This window comes from Rosa rugosa, chromosome 3 (genome assembly GCF_958449725.1).
Source record: "Rosa rugosa chromosome 3, drRosRugo1.1, whole genome shotgun sequence".
Classification (NCBI taxonomy): domain Eukaryota; kingdom Viridiplantae; phylum Streptophyta; class Magnoliopsida; order Rosales; family Rosaceae; genus Rosa; species Rosa rugosa.
This window is the reverse complement of record NC_084822.1, coordinates 46,684,278-46,708,220: the sequence shown is the minus strand read 5'-3', so window position 1 is coordinate 46,708,220 and position 23,943 is coordinate 46,684,278. Positions and strand designations below refer to the sequence as shown.

Here is a 23,943-nt window from a genome sequence, read left to right as displayed (position 1 = left end):
CTAATACCCAATTAAGATTTTTTTTTTGTTTTTAAAATTTTTTTAATACCATTTTACCCTTACCCCTTTGTTACTTAGAGAGAGAGAGAGAGAGAGAGAGAGAGAAAATGGAAGAGAGAGAAACCATGGGAGACTTTGTCGGAGCCCGGTCACCGGCCGCCGGAGTCCGGTCATTGGCCGCCGGAATCCGGTGACCGGCCGCCGGATTCCGGTCAACTTTCGCCGGATTCCGGTCACCGGCTACCGGCCACCAGAATTTGCTGAAAATCTCACCGGAAAGTTTTTTTTACCCCCAATAGACATCTATTGCCCCCTAATAGAGGGGCAATAGACCTCTATTGCCCCCCAATAGACCGCAATAGACGTCTATTGCCCCAATGGTCTATTGCCCCCCAATAGACGACTATCAACCATGTATTGCCCCCCAATAGATGACTATCAGCCATGTATTGCCCCCTAATAGACGACTATCAGCCATGTATTGCCCCCCAATAGACGTCTATTGCCTCCCAATAAGACTTTCAGTTGCCAAAATACTAATCTCCCTAAATTTAGACAAATAAAACTTTGATTACAGAAAAAAAACAAGGAGATCACATAAATTCAAAACGTCTATTGCCCTCCAATAGCCGTCTATTGCCCCCCAATAGCCGTCAATTTAAAACGTCTATTGCCCCCTAATAGACGTCTATTGCCCTCCAATAACCCTTTATTACCTGATTTACCTCTCAATAGAACATTTCTTTTTTCTCTCCTTATAGGCCTTCTGCCCCCATACTCAAAAAAAAAAAAAAAAACAAAAACAAAAAAAAAAAAAGAGAAGAGAGGAGAGAGGAGATGAGGCGGAGGCCATGATCTAATCAATGTGTCTCCCCGAGGAGCTCATCATCGAGATCTTCCGGCAACTTGATTGCAATCCCAGTCGCAAACTCCAAAATCCAACTCCACCACTCTTCTTCTTCTTCTTCCCGATGCAACAATCCCAATCACTGCTTCACTCAGTGTTATACACACATGTCAATCCACACAGCTCCGGTGAGCCACTGGCTCACACAGCCAAGTCGACCACGCAAATCGTGAAATCAAAACTCAGCGAATCGGAGGTCTGCATCTCGATCTCAGATCGACTCCGGCGAAGGTGAGTGAATTGGAGCTGGGCCGGAAAAGCTCGTGCAGCGAATATGGTTGCAACAGCGGAAGGCAAAGATGTGATCCGGGCCGAATGAGAATTGGCCAGTGCAGAAGCTCGATCTTGACCGCGAGGGCGAGGTGTTCGATTTGCAACACGGTGTTCGACAGATTCAGCGAGAAGATAGAGCTTGGGTGTCCTGAGCAATTGCTTGGGTGTGAAGAGCAGTCTGCTCTTCGTCGCGAATTGCCGCAGTTCGTCATGTCGTCTGCGATCGACGTTGTGCCAGAGGTGGATACCGGAGGGAGAGGGAGGGAGAGAGAAAGAGAGAGAGAGAGAGACCGGAGGTGGAGATCCAGGGGAGAGAGAAAGAGAGAGATGAAAGAGTGGCAGAGGCTTGTAATTCTTTAATTAAGTTATGGGCAAAATAGTCATTTTTCTTAAAATTGGGTTAGTGGGAATGAAAAACTGTTGCTGGGGTAAGTGGGAAAAATTTGGCTCATTTTGGTGCTTTTGGGCAAGGACCCTTTTTTTTTTCATTATTTCATAAAAGTGCAACATATCATTCTTCACTCTCATATATTTGAAGGATTGATAAAATTTGCAAAACAGAGTCGAGTTAGATTTGACCTTGTAAATTATTCCTTAATTGCATTTACATGGTCAGATTGATGTGGGACCGTGGAATGGGTTAGGAATCTTCAAGACCCTCCCTAATTTGATTTTAATTTATATACGTTTCCCATTAGGATTTAGTTTTCCCTATGCCTATTAATTAGAGTTAATTACTATCTATATAATTAAGCAGTGCTCTACGCTTAAAGTCTTCATTCGGTGGAGCATAGAGATCAGTGATCAAAAGCTATTGAAAACAATGGGTGATCTTATTGTTAGAGCAAAGGAATTGGAAAAAGAATCAGAAAAGAAACTGGGTGGATGGGGATTTTTCTATTATAAAGAACCCGAATAGAGCTCTTGCATGAAGCTGCTAATTGTTACACAGCTGCCAAATGCTGGGATGAAGCTGGAGCAACGTATATAAAGTTGGCAGAATGTCATTTGAAGACTAAACTCAAGCATGAATTTGCTGCTAATTCTTATATATATATGCTGCAATATGTCAAAGGCTGCATGACTGCTAACTGTTGCCTCTGAAAATCACCTCGGCCAGAAAGCCGAGAGATCAAGGAACAAATGTCCTTCTTGGTGAGTAGATTGCTGAGCGTGCCAGCACACGGCCAGAAGGCCAAGTGTGCAATTGTAGATGTAGTGCGCATGTTCTGACTTCGTCGAGCGACTGAAAGCCGAGGAAGGAACAATCTCGGCTGAGGGTTCGATGCCTTGGAGACAAGGACTTTCGGGTTGTTCAATGGATGAAGCAAATAGTGATTAGTAACCGAACAATTACGTTAAACTACTCCTAGTGTAAGAAACAAACACGATAGTAAAAGAGCAAGGAAGTAAACTCTAAATTAAGTGCAGAAAGGTAAAGAGCAATAAAGTAAATCGCAGGAAAGTAAATAGCGATAAAGTAAAGAGAGGAAAAAGAAAATAGTAAATGGCTTGAAGAATAAAATTATCAACTATTATAAAAAAGTAACAAGGGAAACAATTGAAATATCGATACTAGATTACAAGACAAACGAAGGGAAATGACTTGAACTAGTAGAGCCAACAACTAAAGAATTGAAAAGACAATGAAATTAATCTGGAGCTAAGAAAAATAAAAGAAAACCCATGATGGAGTTTTGCTGGAGATGTGTGTGTCTCTTGATTTGTCGATTGCTTCTTTATATCGAGGTGGACTTGCTTGTAGCTGTAGAAGCCTTTCACGCATCCAATTCTTGTGCTCTGCTCATCTCTGGAACTTCTTTGACAACTAAAACTCTATCCTCATGTGATGTATATCGGCCACGTACTAGTCTTCTTCACAAGGTAGTAATCTTCTTCTTGTTAATGTCCTCATCTAACTATAATCAAAGTTAGTTCAAAAGGCCACGTACTCTAGTTTCATTCTTCTATTACAGTCCTTCATGCACTAAAATGCTAATCTTTCATGCAAACTCCTAAATTGATAAATCCTAACATGTTGCACCACGTGAAAGTCTTGGAAAGCAACAATTGCCAAGTTGGATTAGTAAGACTAATCCATGAGCACCGGCCAGTACGTACGTGCATGACCTTGACTGCTTCCTTGATATTTATCTCAACCTTAATTAGAAGATATAACAAAACATGCCTTCTTCCTATTAACATATCCTCAAGATAACAACACATTAATAATGATCGAGAAAATCGTTAATCATTATCTTGATTCTCCCTTCAATGGCTATGACTTGATGAAATAGAGGTTGATAAACCGGGTGTAAACACTAACATCTCCGCATCCAGAGCACTAGGCACTTTAACATTAGCAGAGAAAGCACCCATAAACGATGCATCACTATTTCTAAAAATGCCACCATAACCTGCATGTGCTTGATTGTGAAAAGATCCGTCCGTGTTCACTTTCACCCAATGAACAGGAGGAGGCTGCCATAACACTTGCACGTACAACTTTGGGGGCTGTAGGCCACAATGGTGAAAGACCCAAGAGCGCAAAAATTGGCATAGATTGGGTGTTATACGAAGGGGTAAAAAGCAAACAAGCTGATTCCTTAAGAGACAGGATTAGCTTCTGTTTGAAGATAACCTCATTAAAATCACCCCCTTCATGCTTTAATCTGTTACGCTCCATCCATAAACTCCATAGTAGATTGCAAACAGAAATAAACCAAAGAAGCTTGGAAGAAACAGAGAAGCTAGAGATATAATTGTCACCAAAAAGATCAACCAACGACGTACCTGGATCAAATTGAAGCCTGAAAAGGGACCCAACCCAATGCCAGATTGATAAGGAAGCTGCACAGGTAACAAAAAGATGACTAGTGCTTTCAATATTGGCTCTGCACAACTGACATCTAGAGCAAAGAATAGAGCCACGGCGTTGGAGCAGGTCATCAGTGGGTATTCTGTTAAGTAGGACTTTCCAAGTAACCAAACTCTTTCGAGGTTGGATGGCCCTATGCCATATCCTGCGGCCCCAAGGCACCACTGGCAGCTGCTCCGCCAGCAGGCAGTAGGCAGACTGGGCAGTGAGGACTCCTGATTTCTCCAATGCCCACACCGGCTGGTCCGGCATGTCAAAGGCTGGTAACTGAACAGAAGAAATGGCCTCAGCTGCCTCTTTGTGAGTACTACAAACATTGTCATCAAGAAAAGGGAGAATATCAGGAGCACAATTGATAGAGTCTACAAGTGCTTCACCCAACCAATTATCTTTCCAAAAGCGTATCAATTTACCATCACCCACAACCCATTGCAGATTTGTATGAAACTGTAGCCACAACTTCTTGAGCCCCAGCCAAATTGACGACTTCTTGTAAGAGTTGGTGGGAAGGAAGCCAGGAATTAAGAAACGGTCATGAAGCAGGATAGCAGAGGGAGATGCTTTGGTGATTACTTCCCAACAACGCTTCAGAAGCAGCGATTTGTTGAGGGTAAATAGATCTTTCAAACCCAAACCACCTTGATCTTTGGGCACACAACAATTCTTCCAAGCTACAAGTGCAGAACCATTTTTTAAAGGATCTCCATTCCAGAAAAAATTTCGTACCCACCTCTGGACTTTCTTCAAAAGCTCATGGGGCCATTCATAAACCTGAAAACTGTAAATAAGCTGACTTTGTATAACAGAATCAATTAATTGCAGCCTACCGGCCTGCGAAAGCAATCTACCTTTCCAAGAGCTGAGCTTGCTTTTGACCTTATCAGCAATAGGGAGTAAAAAAGCTGATTTAACTCTCCCCGCAAAAATGGGAACGCCCAGATAAGTAAAAGGAAAATTGCTGACAGTGATGTTAAGAATATTTTTTATTCTCAGCCGTCTTGGAACTGCATACTTACCAAGAAATAGCTGTGACTTTGCTTTGTTTACTGCCTGACCAGAATTTAATGCGTATTCCTCCATGAAAGACATTAAGTTCCTGAGATGTTTGTAGCGGCCTTGAAGAAAAACCATAACATCATCCGCAAACAAAACATGTGATGGAGGCGTTACATTCCTTGGAGCCTTAATGAGCTTGATCTTATTTTGGTTAACCAAGGAGGCAATCCCCCTGCTTAAAACTTCTTCAGCAAGACAAAAAAGAAGCGGTGATAGGGGACCACCTTGACGCACACCCCTGGAGCAGGTAAAATAACCACAAGCTTTGCCATTCACATTAACTGAAAGGTAAGCAGATTGTAAAATTGTTTGAACATACCTGACAAAGGTGGAGTGGAAACCAAAAGCACCAAGAACCCTTAGTAGAAAGTTCCAATCTAGTGTATCAAAGCGCTTTGCTAATATCAAACTTGATTGCAATGTTTCCATAACTGCATTTGCCATCAAGCAGGTTCGCACATGCATTCAGAAGTTTGGGTAATGGGATCAATGATATTACGGCCCGTGATAAAGGCACTTTGGCTAGGAGAAACAATTCTTGCTGCAATGCGGCCAAGGCGGTCAGCTAAGATCTTTGTAATGATTTTGAAACTAAAGTTGGCAAGTGCAATGGGCCTGTAGTCCGAAACTTTCTCAGACTCCTGAAGTTTGGGAATGAGCGTAATGACATTAGAATTAAAGTGAGGCATAATGAAACCATTTTCAAAGAAAGTTTGCACCATCCGAACAACATCATGACCAACCACCGACCAACAAAACTTGAAGAAACTCCCATTAAAACCATCTGGACCCGGGGCACTGAAGCTATCCATTTGCATTACAACGTCATGAATTTCCTGTGTTGATGGGACTGCCAGAACTCAGAAGGGCACAATTCTCTTCCTCAGTAACTAAGCGGGGAATAGTACGTTCCACTAGCCCTGTATTCACAATATTCGGATCACTTGTGAAGGCATTCTCAAAGTGTTGGACCAGATGAGCTTCGATGGCATTCATATCAGTGATAGTCACCTGGTTAACATTCAAGGAGCAGATGGATTTGTTTAAACTGTCGTTTCTTCCCATCCCTTATATTATGAACATTCAGTATCTCCAATTGTCCCTTAAGAGAATAGTACTCCCAACAAACACTACTACAGAAATCAGTTTTGGAGACACGTGGTTAAAACTTACAAGGACGCATTTTTAAAAAATTGTCTTTATAACTTATTAAGGACGCTCGGGATTCTAAATTTCATTTATCTAAAACCCGGGCGTCTCATTCTATTCGATACTCCGTGAATCTTTTTGCTCTGTCCTCCCATCTTTCATCTCTCTCCCTCGCAGACTCGCAACCACAGCCATCGCTGAGAACCCATAACGATAACCTTCATAGATCACTATTGGGGCGGTCTTTTTCTCTTCGATCTTCATCTTCGATTAACACTTCTCTAAAAAGGTTGACTCACTTCTCTGGAACTTTCGTTGCGAGAACTCTCTCGCTCTCTACCTATTGGGCGTTCTCGTGTGCTCCCTCTAACGATGATTTCAACCAGGTTTATCTTCTAATCTTGCTTTAATTTCAATTTCGCATTTCTAGGGTTTGGATTTTTGCAAGTCTGCCTCGATTTATTCAATAAATAAGTTACAGATCTACTTTTTCAAACCAAAATTTCGCATCCCTTCCTCTAATAATTGTATCTTGTAAGGTCAGAATATTTCCCCATATTCCAGTTTTCTTAATTTCATACCAATCACTCGATGCTAAAGTTGTTAAACAGTCAACATTTAAAAGGACCAATAGCGGAACTGTTGGTAATGATTCTAATGAACTTTACTCTATATAATCAAAGAAAACTTACTATTATACATCAGAATTAAGTTATGAGATGCTGCTACAACTCAAATTAAGTCTTAATTTTTACCTAAGTTGTATCAAAATGACGATATTTCTGGAAGCACATGATCCCTTAATTCGCTTTTGAGGGTCTGGAATGCTAGTTTTCCCTCTCTTGATTAATAGTGTTTAATTTTAACTATGTTTTCATGTCCATATGTTAGCTTAGATTTCTTAATCGAAGCTGAAGCATTCAGGTTCCAAATGTATAGTGATGCGTGAATTAATGTGCTGATTCATATAATTACAGACTAAACTACAACGGCCTGGCGGCAATGATGTCAATTGACAAAGAAAATAGTAATCCTGACATCAGGATTGGAGCTTTGACATTGTGTCACCCGGTTAGTGTATTTAACTATGTCAACCCGACGAGCCAGACGAGCAACTTCTTCTTCTCTGGCATGGCTAAATGACTGCACTCTTTTGGCACTTAACAGCTCAAGTATGCAAATCTTACGTATGTGTCTCCAATAAGCACCATAAGGGGAGAAGACAACATCAGTGCAATTATAGAAGAGGTGTATGGCTGAAAAGATTTGTGGACGGCTTGATAGTGCAAGATCATGGGTTTTCAGTACTTCCTTGGCAACTCTAGCTGATGAAACCACCACAGTTGGGATCTCACCAAGTTGTAAGTAAATTATTGGACCATACTTTTGTGCCAAGGACCGGAGAGATAGGTGAGGCTGGTTTCCTAGCTGGTGAAGGTTGCCAACAACAGGTAGCTTTGGAGGGCTTGGTGGGAGTTTAAGTTTTCTTTTTCTTGAACTATCCTTGAAGAGGAATGTAAGCAACACTATGAGGAAACTGAATGCCAAAAGCAAAGAGGGTATGTTAAGAAATTGAAGAAGATCCATTGGAGTTTAGATCAAAATCAGGTATGTAATTAAACAAACCTTTATATTTCTGTGTTCATCGATTTTTAGTTGCTTCTCACATGTCTCTTTTATCTCACAAAACAATTTGTAATGCTGATGCTTGACTTTTTGCAGTGTAATAGTCAGTACCAGCCAACGTAGCCGCCTAAATTATTTTGCATCGTTCAGATTTTCCAAATCTGTGTGGTGCTTGTTTTTCTAACTGGAAGTTTCGGTGCTAATTTCTACTTCTGATCTGGTGGCCTTGGAAATGGACGGACAGCTAGAAAAACTACAAAACATGTATGGAGCTCCATGAGCAAGTATCTAGAAGAAAACGACTGGTGTGCTGGCATGACTCATAGGTTGCATCTTTGCACTTCTCTCGAAGATAAAGTTGTAGAAAATGATTCTCATTGATTGGTTTTTTTTTTTCTGAATGTAAATTCACAAACTATATCATAGTTTAATTGTACAGTAGTACATGTAGGTTTATTTTTTTTTTTAACTATATTTGCTTGTCTATGGTTTTATTTTAGGTACTTGGTTTTATTTTGTTTTGTTTTTATCTATATTGTTGCTCTCACAACCTTCTAACTTGGTTCTCTGTTTTGAAATTTTTGTTTGTTGCCTCATGACGGTAGCTTGTAGCCTTCTTGTTAGTCTAATAGATACAATATGTTTCTTTTTTCAGATTGTAAACTATATGATTATGGATGGGGACTTGGTTTGCCTTGCAAAAATGGGAAGATCTGTAGGTAATCCTGAATTGTTGTTTTTCCACTGTTTGATATGGATTTATTTTTCATTGATGTATTGGTTGCTTATTTTGCCAATGCCTAGCATTAGATTAATTGGTACACAAAAAAAATTACCTTTCTCCTGCCTTAATACCGAGCTGTACTATATGTCATCTAATATTGTTGCAAGAGGGATATGTGTTTTTTTTTTTCTTACAGAATTGGTGAAATATTTGAGAGTAGAGCTCTTGTTTTTCTTACTAGGTCTATGCTTGTCTTATACTTGACAGAGATAATTGCATCCAGTTTGGGACTGGATTTTTGCATTGTGCTTAGAGGTGTATTGTTTTTTCTTTCTTGAATATGAATCCTGTAGTGCATCGTCTCTTCAAATTGATTTTTTGGAATATGGATTCATGCTATGTCAGTTGTATGTATATGTCCTATATCTTGCTTTTATGAAATTTGCATTTTGGAAATTTACTAGTTATGTGACTTTATCTTATGTTCAGTAGAAAAAACTATTTGGATGGAAGCTTAATGGCAACACATGGAAGCTTAGGTGCCATGCAGAAGTCATTATTTGAATTTTGGTTTAATTTTTTTGGTCCTTTGACAAGATATATATGAAGAAACTTATGCTTTTGCTTGCAGACATTTATGATTTACGTGAGAAATCGCATTTGGAGTTGAGACCATTCATTAAGGCTGTTTGAAAGTTGCAAAGTTTTCTCCAGGTATGGAACTATCTAAAGGCAAGACTAAATTTATTAGTTTTCTTACTTGTTTTCTTTCTCATACTGAAGACGTTATTTGATTGCCTTACTGCTTCTTCTATCTTGCGAGTCTCAAACTGAATGTGCTTGAATGTTGTTCTTTAGGTAATTCTAACTTTACGATGGAGGTTTATGGGATAAAAAAAAAGACTTAATGAGCAGGAGCTTGAGTTCAAGTGTTAGAAGTTGCAATCTCCAGAAAACCTGGTACAACTCATTTTTAATTTTACAAACTCTAAGAACAACTTATATTTACACTTGTTAGTACTTCAAATGTGACAAAAATTCATCAACACTTGCTATTCTTTACTATTTTATTGATTTTTGCAGTTCAAAGTCAAGACAAATTCATGGACATCCACAATGAATGCGCTGTGGGTTGAACTTGTAAAGCTATAGTTAGATTATTGTTAGTAGTTATTATTGAATCGTTACTTATTGCCTAATAACTTTGTGCTCATTGTTTTGTATTTTAGTTATAATAGATATATTTGGTTACTAGTCTTGTATTGAATTGTGTGTGTATTTTTTTTTTTTTTGTGTCATGCAAAAGATACAAGGACGTTTTTTTAACGTTCTAATAGACATTAGATAACGTTTTTATGAGATACGAGGACGTTTTTCATGTGTCCTTGTAGACATTAGATGACGTTTTTTTGAGTTACAATGACGTTTGTTTAGTGTCCTTGTAGACATTAGAAGACGTTTGTGAATAGAAACAAGGACACTTTTTCAGCGTCCTTATAGACATTTAAGGACGTTTTTTCAACGTCTTAAAAGATGACTTACTATGACTCCTTGATAGATGACGTTTTTTTTGCGTGTCATCTAAAGTTTTCAAAGACGTTTTTCGAGTGTCCTTAAATGCATTTTTTGTAGTAGTGAAAGAAGCATGTTGGCGTCCTAGTAAGGCTGAAAAGGTATCCATTATCTATCATTCAAACACTTGCTCACGAACTCTTCACCTTTCTTGATTACTTGTTCTAAAATATTAATATTCCAGCTTCGATCTCCTTTGAGCAGTAGGGTAGCTCGATGTTGCATTCTTGTAACTGCTTGATTAGTGGTTTTAGGGAGTGTAATATGGATTTGATGTTCTTGAACAAGGATTTGTATATGATGTTCTTGCATATCAGGAGTTGATTAATGCCTTCATAAATTACACTGCATGCAGTTCCAAGAGCAACCCCTCCATAGCTTGGACGTTTATTTTTGCACTGTCTCTCTCTTTTATTATCACTCACTTCTCTGTTGTATATTCATGTCTTTCACATGTTTATGAGATTCTTATTAATTTTCATATTATTAGTCTCGTTCTTCGGAATATATTCATCATCACTAGTTGTACTAGCATTGCCACTTTCCTTTTTTATCCTCTCGACTTTGAAGCTAATGCAAAGTAGTTTCTAACTTTTCATTCATCTCATTATAAAACTACATATAAATATTGACAAACCAAACCAACCGATTTCGAAATGATGATTAGTTTTTAATTCTAATTTATTGTGCTTACCAAAAAAAAAAAAAAAATTCTAATTTATTGGCGCGACTATTAAAAAGAACAATGTCGTTTGATTTGGCAGTCAAAAATCAAAAACGCGTGTAAAACATTGAACAGAATTCTCCCTCTCCCTATCACTCCCCAAAAAGCCTTTGCTGACCTTCCCCGAATACCAATTCGGGTCAATTCCGGAGCCTAGGGTTGCCACTCCTACTTGTACCCACCTAATCCCAAATCCCAAATCCCTAATTCCAATCCTGATTTCAGCTATGATATTAGAGAAATGCATAGGAGCTCAAAGATGTCGGAGGATCCAGCGAGCTCTCCGGCACGGCAAGGTCACAATCCTCTGCCTGGTCCTCACCGTGGTCGTCCTACGTGGCACAATCGGAGCCGGAAAGTTCGGCACCCCGGAGCAGGACTTCATCGAGATTCGCGACCACTTCTACTCCCGCAAGCGGGCGGAGCCCCACCGCGTCCTCGAGGAGGTCCAAACGACGTCGTCCGACGACGACCCCAACAACTACAACGCCTTCGACATCAACACGATCCTCAAGGACGAAGGCGAGGAGGAGAAACCCGACCCGAGTAAGCCCTACACTCTGGGACCCAAGATTTCAAATTGGGACGAGCAGAGATCGAAATGGCTGAAAAAGAACCCCAATTTCCCGAATTTCGTCGGGCCCAGCAAGCCCAGGGTGCTTCTGGTGACTGGGTCGTCGCCAAAACCCTGCGAGAACCCGGTAGGTGATCATTATCTGTTGAAGTCTATTAAGAACAAGATTGATTATTGTAGGTTGCACGGGATTGAGGTTTTCTACAATATGGCTCTTTTGGATGCTGAAATGGCTGGGTTTTGGGCCAAGCTTCCGCTGATTCGGAAGCTGCTTTTGTCTCACCCGGAAGTCGAGTTTCTGTGGTGGATGGATAGTGATGCTATGTTCACAGATATGGCTTTCGAGTTGCCTTGGGAGAGGTACAAAGATTCCAACTTTGTGATGCATGGCTGGAATGAGATGGTTTATGATGACAAGAATTGGATTGGATTGAATACCGGTAGCTTTTTGTTGAGGAATTGCCAGTGGTCTTTGGACATGCTTGATGCTTGGGCTCCAATGGGGCCGAAAGGAAAGGTTAGGGATGAGGCTGGGAAGATATTGACTAGCGCACTTAAGAATAGGCCGGTGTTTGAAGCTGACGATCAGTCGGCTATGGTTTATATATTGGCTACTCAGAGGGAGAAGTGGGGTGATAAGGTTTATCTCGAGAATGCGTATTATTTACATGGTTATTGGGGGATTTTGGTTGATAGATATGAGGAAATGATTGAGAATTATCATCCTGGTTTGGGTGATCATCGTTGGCCGCTAGTGACACATTTTGTGGGTTGCAAGCCGTGTGGGAAGTTTGGAGATTACCCAGTTGAGAGATGTTTGAAGCAGATGGACAGGGCTTTTAACTTTGGTGATAATCAGGTTCTTCAAATCTATGGATTCACACACAAGTCCTTGGCTAGTAGACGAGTTAAGAGAGTTCGAAATGAAACGAGCAAGCCACTTAAGGTTAAAGATGAACTCGGGTTGCTTCATCCTGCGTTTAAGGCTGTTAAGGTATCATCTTCCTAGGTCAGCAGTGTTGCTCACTCATGTGAGACATGCTACAATGTGTATCTTGTTCCTAATGCTTCCCGTGCTAGGTGTGGAGATAGTATTCTTTTGTTCCTTATAAATATTTGTTACTTGCCAAATCAAACAGAGAGATTAATTTATTGTTTTGCTCAATTTTTGTAGCTTCTGGCCATATACTTTGTTTCAATCTTCATACATGAGACCTGTTCATACTTATGTCTCTGAATTATAAGCTATGAAGTTTAGAATATGATGGATATTCCTGCATTATGCATTTACCTGTTCAGAAGACATAGGATTTGGTTTCATGGATTTTTGCTTCATCATGTAGCCAGGCAAGTGGTTTACAAACAAGTTCTTGATTTCCTGGTCAGCAATCGGTTGGTGTTTTGAGTATTTGCCTAAATCACTTAGAATTAGATCTCACTAGAGATGTGGAAAAGTTGGAGATTGGTTGAACCAGGGGTGAACTAGATTCTTGATATGGGATGTATATGTATTACATGCTTGATTTTATTTCACACTGGTCGGTCTTATGATGTATTTTTGGTTAGCTGCAATGATACTTAGTCTGCTATCAAGTTATTCAGTTCCATAGCGTTCGGTCAGTAGAAGCTCGTTTTAACGCATCGGTGTGGATTCTGGTTTAGGGGACATGGTCTCATATAGAACACAATGAATCATAGTGGCATTGGAAAGAAATGTTAAGACTGCGAGTTCATGCTGTCTGAGTGTCGGGTACGTGTATATGGTCGTCGTCATCACCACATTAATCCTTTCATCTTTGCATTTGCTTTTGTGCTTTAGCATTTTTTTATAATTTTTTTTTATCAAACCGAATTGACATATGATCTGCCACTTGCCTTTGTCCAAATATAATGCAGAAGATCTTAATGGCCATAAGAGAGTGCTTTTGCCAATTTGTAACCCCTGCTCGAAGTTATTGGAAACAAAACAAACATCAAGCATGTGATTAATACACAAACACTCTCCCAATGCATACACAAACACTCTGTAAAAGTAGATTACATATAGATGGTTACGAAACACTAACGTTACAAAATGCTAGCTTCGACATTATGCACACGAAATTTCAGAGATACACAAGCTTAAGATTTACAACGGCCAAAAAAGCAACCCAAACCAAACAAGGCTTCATGAGATCACAGGCAGTCGGATTCACGTCCTGAAACACCTTCGAACACCCAACCAGAGCCCCGAACATCCCCATGCACACAACGAGCCCGACCCATGGAGCTCCGGCCCCAAACACGATTGGATCCCATGCCAAACTCAAGACTAGCTGAGACAAATAAACTGGAAAGGCCACAGGATTCTTGTGAAACCCACCTTCCGCCCACACAAGCCAAGCCGAGAGACCCATCAAGAAACTCGAAGCCAAGCAAGTCAGACGCAAGCCCCACAGAGGCGGGAACCAGAAGGGCTTGGAGGTGGTGCGGTAGCTGTCGGTCGATCCCAAGTAAATAGTGATGAGGTGAAGAGCCACCGGGAGCGAAACCGCCACGGCTAGTGACCTTAGGCCGCGTTTGGCCATTTTCATTCTCATGTCGCGTTTGCTTGGGTGGTTGTTCTTGTTCATTGTGGCTGCGGTGCTCGTGGTGGTGTTAGGGTCGTCGGCAACCCTACGCTGCTTGAGGTTTTGGGAATCCATGTGAAACCAGAGAAGAGAAAGAAAGGCAAATGAGTCTGTTTGTGTACATGTCTTGGAGGAAATTAAGGTGGGGATTATATAGAGGAGACCGAGTTTTGTGGGGGTTGTCTAAAACTCTAAATGAAATGGACAGGTGGGCGGAGGAGGAGATCTGGAGCAGAGGGAACCGGTGAAGAACACGTGGCTGTCTGAGAGAGACAGTGTGCATGTCGGCATAGCATATATACTCGGCATAACCAGAATGTACTTTGCTCCATGATTAAGCTTGAATTAAATTTGGTGGAGCTGGAGTTCTGTATGTGGAAGCTGGTTGCTACTACACGTGGTCTGGGATTGGCTTAGACCGAAAGGTGACACTGTCGCGCTGTCGCTCTGTCACGAGCTCATAGTCTGAGACTAGATAAGATTGGATTAGAAAAGCTCGTGCTCATCTTCAAAATATCTGAACTGATTCACACTGCATGTACATACTCTAGCGACTGTTTGCCGTTGTCCCAAGTCTGGAAATGGTTTACAATTACAACATCATGACATTTGTGATCTGTTCAGGACTTCAGGCATATCGACTTGCAAGATATTGATATTGCTATTCTAGACTTGTAACATGGCTCGAGTTTAATTGGTTTTTTTGAGAATGAGTTTAATTGGTTTATGTTTAGTACACTCATTAAAAATTTAAGGAACGGTATAAGTCGAAGATATAAAGTTAGCTTTAATTTGGGTATATATCAATATGCAGTAACGGTGAGGTTAGTTAAATTGATGCGGAGCTGAATATATAACAAGTTATATGAGCTCGTTGAGATTCTTATGTGTTCGCCTGACTTGTTAAATTACATTCACGATTGTCTTTTCTGTAAAAATTATTTTATTTTACTTAATTAAAATTTAATTATTTCTAATTCAATATCACCAACTCTTGAGTTTCTAAATTGAATTGGGATTTGATATAATCATACCACTATCAGATTATATTACAACAATTATATATATATATATATATATATATATATATATATATATATATATATATATATATATATATATATATATTATTACATTAACAATAACAATTTTTTATTTATTACATCCACAACTAAGAATTACAATAATTAATTTTTCGTGAATCAAATTCACAATTTTCTAACTACGAAAGAGAGACTTGTTACTGGACTAAATAATTTTAGACAAATTGTCTATATATTTATTAATTTTTAAATTTATCTCTCAAGAATTATGGGTTGTTTTTGTGAAAATGCATCCACAATATTAATTGACTAGCAACAATTAATAAAAATCATTTGCAAAATTAAAAGAAATAGCAGAGCCCAAAAGGGTTTTGAGCAGAGCGCGGCGGTAGAAAATTTTCAGTTGCCGTCTGTTGTTAGCATCGGCGAGGCTCCTCGTCGTGGTTAGGAAACATTGGGCGTCTGGTTTCATCGTTGATTGGTGGTGCCAGAAGATCGGATCAATTCCGGTTTGAGTGCAGAGCAGATCGTAGTCGGCTTGGGTGATCGTAGCCGACCACTGGAGGTGCTACTAACGTCGGCGGTGGTGTTCTAGTGTAGCGGCTGTAGGAGTTAGAGGAAGGAGCGCTGGTTAAGCTGGGATTTGGTGTTGGGCCTGGACTTGGAGTTGGGCATGGAGGCCTGAGTCTGGGTTTGGGTTGATTGGGCCCAAGTCAAGGGTTTGCAAGGAGGGTGTCTTGGAAGTTGGAACCCTCACTTATTACTTGAGTGATTTAGGCTGGCCTAGCCCAAGAGCTGGACCTTCTTGGGTATTTTGGGTCGAGATATTGGTCTTCAAGTGCTACTCTATTCAGATCATGACTTTTATATATCTTGAATGTGACTGGCGTAAGCCTAGTGTGCGTAGAGATAGCTTCTAAGAGCTTTGGAGATGTTTTTATTCTTCATTTGTAGCACAATTAACTCATTAAGTGTAGCTAGGTGAGGGTTAGATGATTGATTTTTCTTAGGAGGCAAGGTTTATTTTTTTGTGTGTACTAGGCTTGCTTTTAAGCGAGCTTTATTGGACTGTAATGAGCTACAGTGCTTAGATAGAGAGTTGGTTGGTTCCTTGTCAAAAGTAAGTGTTTGTAGTCTCTAGCCATTTTTAAAAAACAATGCATTCAACTTCTAATTAAAAAAAAAAAAAATTGTTTTTATGTAAGGAAACATGTGAAAGATGATTTTGTATCCATATACAAATTCGAACAAAAAGATTTTAAATTTGAAATTCAAAAACCATGCAAGCAACCTTGAAGATGAGACCCATGAGAGCCAATTGAAGAATTGTCAACATCAGTGGGGTTGGGGTTGGGGTTGGGGTTGAATATTAAGATTGGATGGCTAGTATGAACATAGGTATGGAGCCAAAAAGGATATTTTCTGTTTTTGAAAACAGTGCCATAAGGCCAAAAGGATATGGGTCTATTTTGGCTACCACAAGACTGACAAGAGCATGGGACTCGATAATCATATTTTGTCACATTCTTCATGGCATGTGTTTCACGCGGGTTTGGTATGGACTAATACAAGTCAATTTCTGATATATTTACATCATCTCTATATACTCGATCGTCTTATATATACTCTTCCTGTTTTTTTAATTAACAATCTGTTTCCGATTGTCTTTCCTTCCTATTCCAGACGTAATTAACGGTTCGTAACGTTTCTAATTAACAGTAATCACGCTTAGGAACACTATATATCATTATATCAGAGAGCTAGATACCATACTATATAGGATATCGAGAAAGAAGAAGAAGAAGAAGAAATGGAGGGAATAGAGCACAGGACGATCCGAGTGAACGGCATCAACATGCACGTGGCCGAGAAAGGTCAAGGCCCGGTGATCCTATTCCTCCACGGCTTCCCGGAGCTCTGGTACTGCTGGAGGCACCAGATGCACGCCTTGGCCTCCCTCGGCTACCGTGCCGTGGCGCCGGACCTCCGTGGCTTTGGCGACACGGACGCGCCGGCTGAGGCTTCTAGCTACACGTGCCTCCACGTGGTCGGAGATCTCATAGCGCTTTTGGACGCCGTCACCGCCGACCAGGAGAAGGTGTTTGTGGTCGGCCACGACTGGGGTGCAGTCATCGCTTGGCACCTTTGCTTGTTTCGGCCCGACCGAGTCAAGGCTTTGGTCAACATGAGCGTTGCCTTCACTCCAAGAAATCCTCAGTACAAGCCTATTCAAGCCCTAAAAGCTGTTTATGGCGGTGACTATTACATGTGCAGATTTCAGGTTCTTTTAGTATTCACTTGTGTCAAAACTCTTTCTTATATTATGCATATATTCAATGTAGTGTAGTTTCATGATCCGTACTGTTCATTCATATTTTAGGAAGAAGGTGACATAGAAGACGAGCTTGCCAACCTTGGTTGTGCTAGAGTCATGAAGGAATTCCTAACCAACCGCAATCCCGGTCCGCTTTTGCTTCCTAAAGGTAAAGGGTTTGGAAATGCCAGCCCTGATGCTCTGATCACATTGCCGAGCTGGTTGTCTGAGGATGATATCCACTACTACGCCAGCAATTTCGAGAAGAAGGGCTTCACCGGTGCCTTGAACTACTTCCGAAACTTGGACCGGAATTGGGAACTGACTGCACCCTGGACCGGGGCTCGGATCCTAGTTCCGGTTAAGTTCATTGTGGGAGACCAAGACCTGGTTTATAATTCCATGGGCGCCAAGGATTACATACACAAAGGTGGGTTCAAGAAATATGTGCCGCTGCTGGAAGAGGTGGTTGTGATGGAAGGAGTTGCACATTTCATCAATGAAGAAAGGCCCGAGGAGATCAATCAACACATTTACGACTTCTTCAAGAAATTTGACTAGCTAATTAATCTGTTTTTCTCTTATTCATGCATTATCTTTGTTAGTGTTTGTTATAATTCTGTAGCTAGCTAGCTAGTAGCTTTGTTGTTTTATCCCAAGTTGCTTCCGTGGTATTCATTCAATAATGGTTGTAATCTTGGCACTACTACCAATGTCGTTTGCTTTCAAGATTGGATCAAACAGTGATCCATAATTTCTTTTACTGTACCTTAATTGAATTTGCACCAACGACCAATAATAATTGGATCAATAACCAATGATTCTCCACTTCATACGAGTTGATTAATTTCTGGTTCTTTAAAGACCTGTTTTATTTTATATATATATATATATATATATATATATATATATATATATATATAAATGTTCTGAAGAGGACGTCCGCAACCCATAAAAAGTGCGGACGTCCCTCCTTTCTCCGCAATCAAGCTCCGACGGCGGCGCACCTCTTCTCTTGTCGGACGGAGGCTACATGCATCCCAGACCAGTTTGCAGTGAAGACGAAGGCCAAAGAGATCGAGGTCGAAGGTTTGGGCAGCGTGGTCGACTGCAAAGTGGTAGTCCGATCAAGGTCGACTGGAAAGTGATTACCGGCGAGTCCACCCGACTGGAAAGTGGTCCGGGATGTTCAGAGGGTTCGTCCGGCAACCGCAGCGCAGCTATCGCCGCCTTCTCGACGCCGGAGGAGGGACGTCCGCACTTTTTCTGGGTTGCGGACGTCCTCTTCAGAACGGTCCTCTATATATATATATATATATGTATTTTAAATAGAAGTTGAATTCATTAGATCAATAGACAAAGGCTAGAGTCTACAAAAAGTTACATAAGAAATCCGGTAAAAAAATTCAGAAAATCTATCTAAGTTTACTGGGACGCTCACAATTAAGCAAACCTATACAAGAGTGAACAAATCTCGCCTCCTACTGAAAATAAATCATTTGACTAGTTCTCACTTGCTAATCACGCAATTGTGGTAAACTCCGCCTCTGCATTATCTTCGTCCAAGGCCGGAGAGCAAGCAAGCCAACATGTGTCACCAAGCCACATATAGCACAATGACCAATTATCATATCTGAACTTGCAGAGGAACTCGACTTCATCTTCCACCCAATACCATCATTTAAAGGACAGAGATTGGTTCAGAGGGATCTCAACCCTAATCTAGAGTTTTCAAACTCGTTTTCCGGGCTTGTCGATCTCTTGAAAGTCTCTAAGCGTGTATCTGATCATTGTCATCACTCTTTCAGATCGAAAACCATGAGGGATCCCTTGAAAGGTGATCCAGTATGATGCCATGATGAGAGGCACCTGCTCGACTAGAGTAACGCCATCGTAACAGGCCACAGCCACCGGAGCATGATTATACCCCCATGGTGCATCCTCTAGATTCGAATTCGGTCTGCAGGGTTCGACAGTGTGAAAAAGACCCGTTAACTTGCAGAGTACCATTGACTCGCCAAGCATTGTGGAACATCCCCATAAACGATCGGGCCTGATATTCTTGAGCAGTGTGAAGTTTCCCCACCAAAAACACGTCCAATTGCCTCATACCCTTCCCCTATGTTGGTCGCAAATAGACCTGCCTCTTCCCATCAGTGATGGCGAGAGAGGAAGCAAGTCGAGCAGGCATAACATCAACAAAATTTATGGTGGTGTTGAAGAGTGCAGAGAAAACCTAACCCTAATTTAGAGAGAAAGAGAGTCAGCTTCTAACTTTTATTATTAAAAGACCTGACAAATGTAGAAAATACACTAATTATTCTATACAAATCCGCACCTGATATTTAAATTGTAATATCGTTGCAATTTATTCTCATTATAGGTACATAATTTTCTTTTGGTGTTGCATTTCTTCTAGCTAATTTTTTTTTTGGGTAATACTTTACAACAAATTCTCGTACAAAAAATATTTGATTTATGATGAAATTTTAAACAAATTCAACTATTAGCAATTATAGCAATTTGGACAAATACTTGGTTAAACTTGTACATAAGGAGAAATCTTAATGTGACAGTGTAATCCAAAGAATTAACTTCTAGTCATCCCAAGATCACAAGACCCTATATTAAAAATTATTTACGAATTGAACTGCATACTCAATTAATTAAGTATGGTATCAACATTGTACCCTTAATATCTTGTTTTAATCTTGCTTAGATTTTGGGACATTTTCTATGTGTTCCCAAACAGTAGAAGTCCGTAAGGCCACAATTAGAGTAAATGTAATTAAGGTTTTCTCCAACATTTCATACATAGTAATCTATATCTTAGTTTATATTCGTGGTTCCATTCTTATTCTCTTATTTTGCTTATCCAAAAAGTAAAATTTGAAATGGTTTGTAGTTCCATATTGTTACTTAATTATTATCTAAATCTCATGCAAATCTAAATGCCAAGTCATGTTTTGTATGTGTATGTCATTATAGCATGACCAGTCACCAAAGTTGAACTCATAAAATTGAGCAGCAACCTAGCATGTTGATTCGGTCGAACAAAGTTCATGATCTTTCAATTTCAAGAAAAAAAAGAAATTTTTTTTCATGATCTTTCTTCTCTCACCAAATGTGTGTACTCTTTATTTCCGCATTAATCCCTTTGGGCCGGTCTAACCACATTGTTTATTGGGCCTGGGCTTGATAGTCGGGCAGGCCTTTTTGCTGCTTCTAATGTTGATCGGAGTCTCCAGCTCCAGTCGCTTCAGAGTCCATGAGCAATTCAACCATGGCGGTCAAACCGGCGCGGCGGGCGAAATCGTCGCAGCGGCACCAAATTTCCAAGCCCTGGATCCCCACGCTGTTCCAAAACCCTAAGGTAGCCTCCGCCTCCGCTTTGCTCGTCTTCGATGCGGTCCTCACCGCCCTCATCATTGCCTACGTCCCTTGTAAGCCTTCTCCCTCATGTACATATACGCCATGTGTGTGCGATTATAGCTACCTGATACTCTGAATGTACGGTTTTCAGATACGAAGATCGATTGGGACGCTTACATGTCTCAGGTGAGTGATATCTTCTTCCCCATTTTGATTTCGGAAAATTCGAACTCGCCGTTGATTATGTTGTAATGTTGAACATACAGGTCAATGGGTTTCTTGGTGGAGAAAGAGACTATAGTAACTTGAAAGGAGACACAGGGCCACTGGTGTATCCTGCTGGTTTTTTATATGCTTATTCTGCTATTCAGTATGTTACAGGAAGCCAAGTTCATCCAGCTCAGGTACTTCTGTTTTCTGAAAAATTTAAGTTTGGATTGGGAATTGAATGATGTTACACGCAAGATTTATGTTGTTGTGTATCTTTGTATCGGAAAGGTTTAATGTTACCCTGATTGCTGATATTTTACCTGATATGATGTTGTTCCCTAGTTTCATCTGATCCTTTATATTTCTGTTTCACTGGTGCAGATTTTGTTTGGGGTTCTGTACATTATAAACTTGGGAATCATGTTTTACATCTATGTGAAGACTGATGTGGTAAGCAAAACATTTGAGCCGAGTTGTGGAAGTTTCAAAATGTAACCTGATTTTGAAAATGCTGATGATTATCTTTCTGCGGTTCCATTGTTCTTTGATTGTTGAACAGGTTCCATGGTGGGCTCTTGCGTTGCTTTGTCTATCAAAAAGAGTGCATTCTATTTTTGTGCTCCGACTTTTTAATGACTGTTTGGCCATGTTGCTACTGGATGCTTCATTAGCCTCATTTCTTCACCAAAGGTGGCATCTAGGATTGATCATTTTCAGGTAGAATTTTCACCTGATGAAATTTATCTAGGTAAGGCGATATTTGTTTAACTTGTGCTTTCTAATCCACCTAGTGGTGCTGTTTCGATAAAGATGAATGTGCTCCTCTATGCTCCACCTCTTCTACTCCTCATGTTAAAGGTAATATATTTTTTTTCTGCAGCTGTTGCTCTTTTAAAATTTGCACCTGAATTATTTGTTAAAATTGCTCAACCAGCTACACATCTTTACAGGCTATGGATATCAGTGGAGTGATATCAGCTTTGTTTGGTGCAGCTCTTGTCCAGGTGCTTATCTGTTCCCTTTTGTTTTTAAGAGACCAAGTCTGTATAGGGATGGAATTTTCATTTATATTCAGCTTTGTAGCCTTGAGTTACATCCTTTTATTTTTTCACATTTACAGACTAGTCAACTCTTGTAATGATGAAGTTGATGTATGTGTTTTATTCCAACATTGGTAGGTGAGCTGGATTTCAAGATCCCCATTTCAAGAGCATTGTTCAGTTATGCTGTTCATTTGTTAACACTTGACAGCTACTTGGTGAATTGCTCTGCAGATACTGCTGGGGTTACCTTTCATCATGTCTCATCCATTTGCATACATCTCAAGAGCCTTTAATCTTGGCCGTGTATTCATCCACTTCTGGTACATTCTTTACTCGCAACTTAAATCTGTATAAGTTATGTCATTTTTTATTTTAATTGTTTTTCGCAATTAAAGAGAAAAATAATATGCAGACTATTTTTCAGGTCTGTTAATTTCAAGTTCCTTCCTGAGCCAATATTTGTCTCCAAGGCATTTGCAATCTCTTTGCTGGTTGTACACCTTGTTTTACTTGCAGCCTTTGCTCACTATAGATGGTGCAAGTAAGTGTATTGTTTTGCTTACCTGCTTTTATTCTTGACATGTGTACGTGTGACTATCACCAAGTATGGACTATGGGCCATCATCTGAGATGCTGACTCGGAGTTACGTCCTATAGGACCTATACTGTAATAACATGCAATTCCCTAGAATCTTGACAAACTACTGGGATTTAGAGATGATTATCGTTGTGTTGATATGTTTGGTCTTGGTCATGTGCAGGCATGAAGGAGGAGTTTTTAAATTTTTGTATTCGAAACTTGTTTCTATAAAACTCAAATTTGCTCTTACAAATACCCATTCCTACAAGGCTCTTAAGAAAGAACGTAAGTTGAGCCTCTGTGATCGGGTTTTTTCCTTTCCTTTTCTTCCTTGAACTGATGCTCAAGTGCATCTGATTATTTCAGATATTCTGACAACTATGTTCGTTGGAAATTTCATCGGCATTCTATGTGCCCGATCACTACATTATCAATTCTACTCTTGGTAAGTTTGTTTTGATACAAGTTGACTGTGCTGGATGATATTCTGTATGAATTATGACAAGTGCTGAAAGATCTTAATACGTCTGAGTGCAGGTATTTCCACACATTACCTTATTTATTGTGGAAAACACCTTTTCCTTCGTTTCTACGGTAGGCTGCTCAATCTTAAATCTTGAGTTACGTAACCTGTAATATTTATTGCATCATTATTACTTGATGACAGCCATTTGCTGATTCAACTTCTTTCCTGGCAGGGTAATATTGTTTACTGGGGTGGAGCTTTGCTGGAATGTGTATCCTTCTAACCTTTACTCATCAGCATTGCTTCTTGGTCTCCACCTAGTAATACTATTTGGTCTGTGGTCTGCCCCATCCGAATATCCTTACGTGGACAAGAAAGTATCGACTCAAGACAAACACAAATGAAGCTGTATTTGTTGGGTTTATAGCAGAGGGAACTGCCGTCCTTTCTTCTTCTTTTTTAAACAATGTGGTTTGGTTCTCTCAACAAAAGCAGTTCGCTCTCTTTACTCCACTTGTTGTTCTTGTATGGATTTTAATCAGTTCTCCTCTTCTGTAGAATACAAGTTACACACTGATTTGACAGCAACTATACGGGAAAAAATAAAAAAAATCGATCTCTTTTTGTTATTCCATGACAAGGTTAAACTTAAACATGCATACAAATACCCATTCCCAAAATCATAATTAATACCTTAATTCAGCCGTCTTCTGTAATTAGTAATTAGCTAAAATCAGTGAAGATAATCATTTATTGTTTCCGCGACAAGATGTGATTTTGATTGGATTTCGGAGAAGAAAAAAATCATTATGGGTTTATTGAT

General features: G+C 40.0%; 5 protein-coding genes and 1 long non-coding RNA gene across 7 annotated transcripts; 4 read left to right on the top strand and 2 right to left on the bottom strand.

Moving 5' to 3' along the window:
- Positions 1 to 5,939: 5,939 nt before the first annotated feature.
- On the bottom strand, positions 5,940 to 7,850 carry LOC133737833 (cytochrome P450 71AP13-like). The gene is made up of 2 exons (XM_062165318.1): positions 7,332 to 7,850; positions 5,940 to 6,125 (listed from the first exon to the last, which is right to left on the bottom strand). The coding sequence occupies exons 1-2, from the start codon at positions 7,848 to 7,850 to the stop codon at positions 5,940 to 5,942; spliced, it is 705 nt and encodes a 234-aa protein (XP_062021302.1).
- Positions 7,851 to 8,614: 764 nt separating this feature from the next.
- On the top strand, positions 8,615 to 9,880 carry LOC133740955 (uncharacterized). Of its 2 annotated transcripts, XR_009861533.1 has the most exons (4): positions 8,615 to 9,152; positions 9,245 to 9,327; positions 9,472 to 9,573; positions 9,697 to 9,880. It is a non-coding gene; the product is annotated as an uncharacterized LOC133740955 (long non-coding RNA). The 2 variants fall into 2 exon arrangements; XR_009861532.1 differs by having other exon boundaries at positions 8,615 to 9,327.
- Positions 9,881 to 10,964: 1,084 nt separating this feature from the next.
- On the top strand, positions 10,965 to 12,648 carry LOC133736405 (xyloglucan 6-xylosyltransferase 2). The gene has a single exon (XM_062163880.1). The coding sequence runs from the start codon at positions 11,137 to 11,139 to the stop codon at positions 12,490 to 12,492; it is 1,356 nt and encodes a 451-aa protein (XP_062019864.1). The 5' UTR covers positions 10,965 to 11,136; the 3' UTR covers positions 12,493 to 12,648.
- An 820-nt stretch (positions 12,649 to 13,468) lies between these two features.
- On the bottom strand, positions 13,469 to 14,416 carry LOC133736408 (translocator protein homolog). Its single transcript, XM_062163883.1, has one exon. The coding sequence runs from the start codon at positions 14,165 to 14,167 to the stop codon at positions 13,589 to 13,591; it is 579 nt and encodes a 192-aa protein (XP_062019867.1). The 5' UTR covers positions 14,168 to 14,416; the 3' UTR covers positions 13,469 to 13,588.
- A 2,362-nt stretch (positions 14,417 to 16,778) lies between these two features.
- LOC133738789 (uncharacterized) lies at positions 16,779 to 18,277 on the top strand. The gene is made up of 2 exons (XM_062166409.1): positions 16,779 to 17,416; positions 17,516 to 18,277. Exons 1-2 carry the CDS (start codon positions 16,946 to 16,948, stop codon positions 18,008 to 18,010), a joined length of 966 nt encoding a protein of 321 aa, XP_062022393.1. The 5' UTR covers positions 16,779 to 16,945; the 3' UTR covers positions 18,011 to 18,277.
- Positions 18,278 to 20,697: 2,420 nt separating this feature from the next.
- Positions 20,698 to 23,752, top strand: LOC133736407 (dol-P-Man:Man(5)GlcNAc(2)-PP-Dol alpha-1,3-mannosyltransferase). Its single transcript, XM_062163882.1, has 13 exons — positions 20,698 to 20,892; positions 20,973 to 21,007; positions 21,088 to 21,225; positions 21,413 to 21,481; positions 21,591 to 21,748; positions 21,823 to 21,889; positions 21,982 to 22,035; positions 22,306 to 22,394; positions 22,499 to 22,615; positions 22,836 to 22,939; positions 23,021 to 23,099; positions 23,192 to 23,248; positions 23,353 to 23,752. The coding sequence occupies exons 1-13, from the start codon at positions 20,718 to 20,720 to the stop codon at positions 23,522 to 23,524; spliced, it is 1,314 nt and encodes a 437-aa protein (XP_062019866.1). The 5' UTR covers positions 20,698 to 20,717; the 3' UTR covers positions 23,525 to 23,752.
- The last annotated feature ends 191 nt before the right edge of the window (positions 23,753 to 23,943 follow it).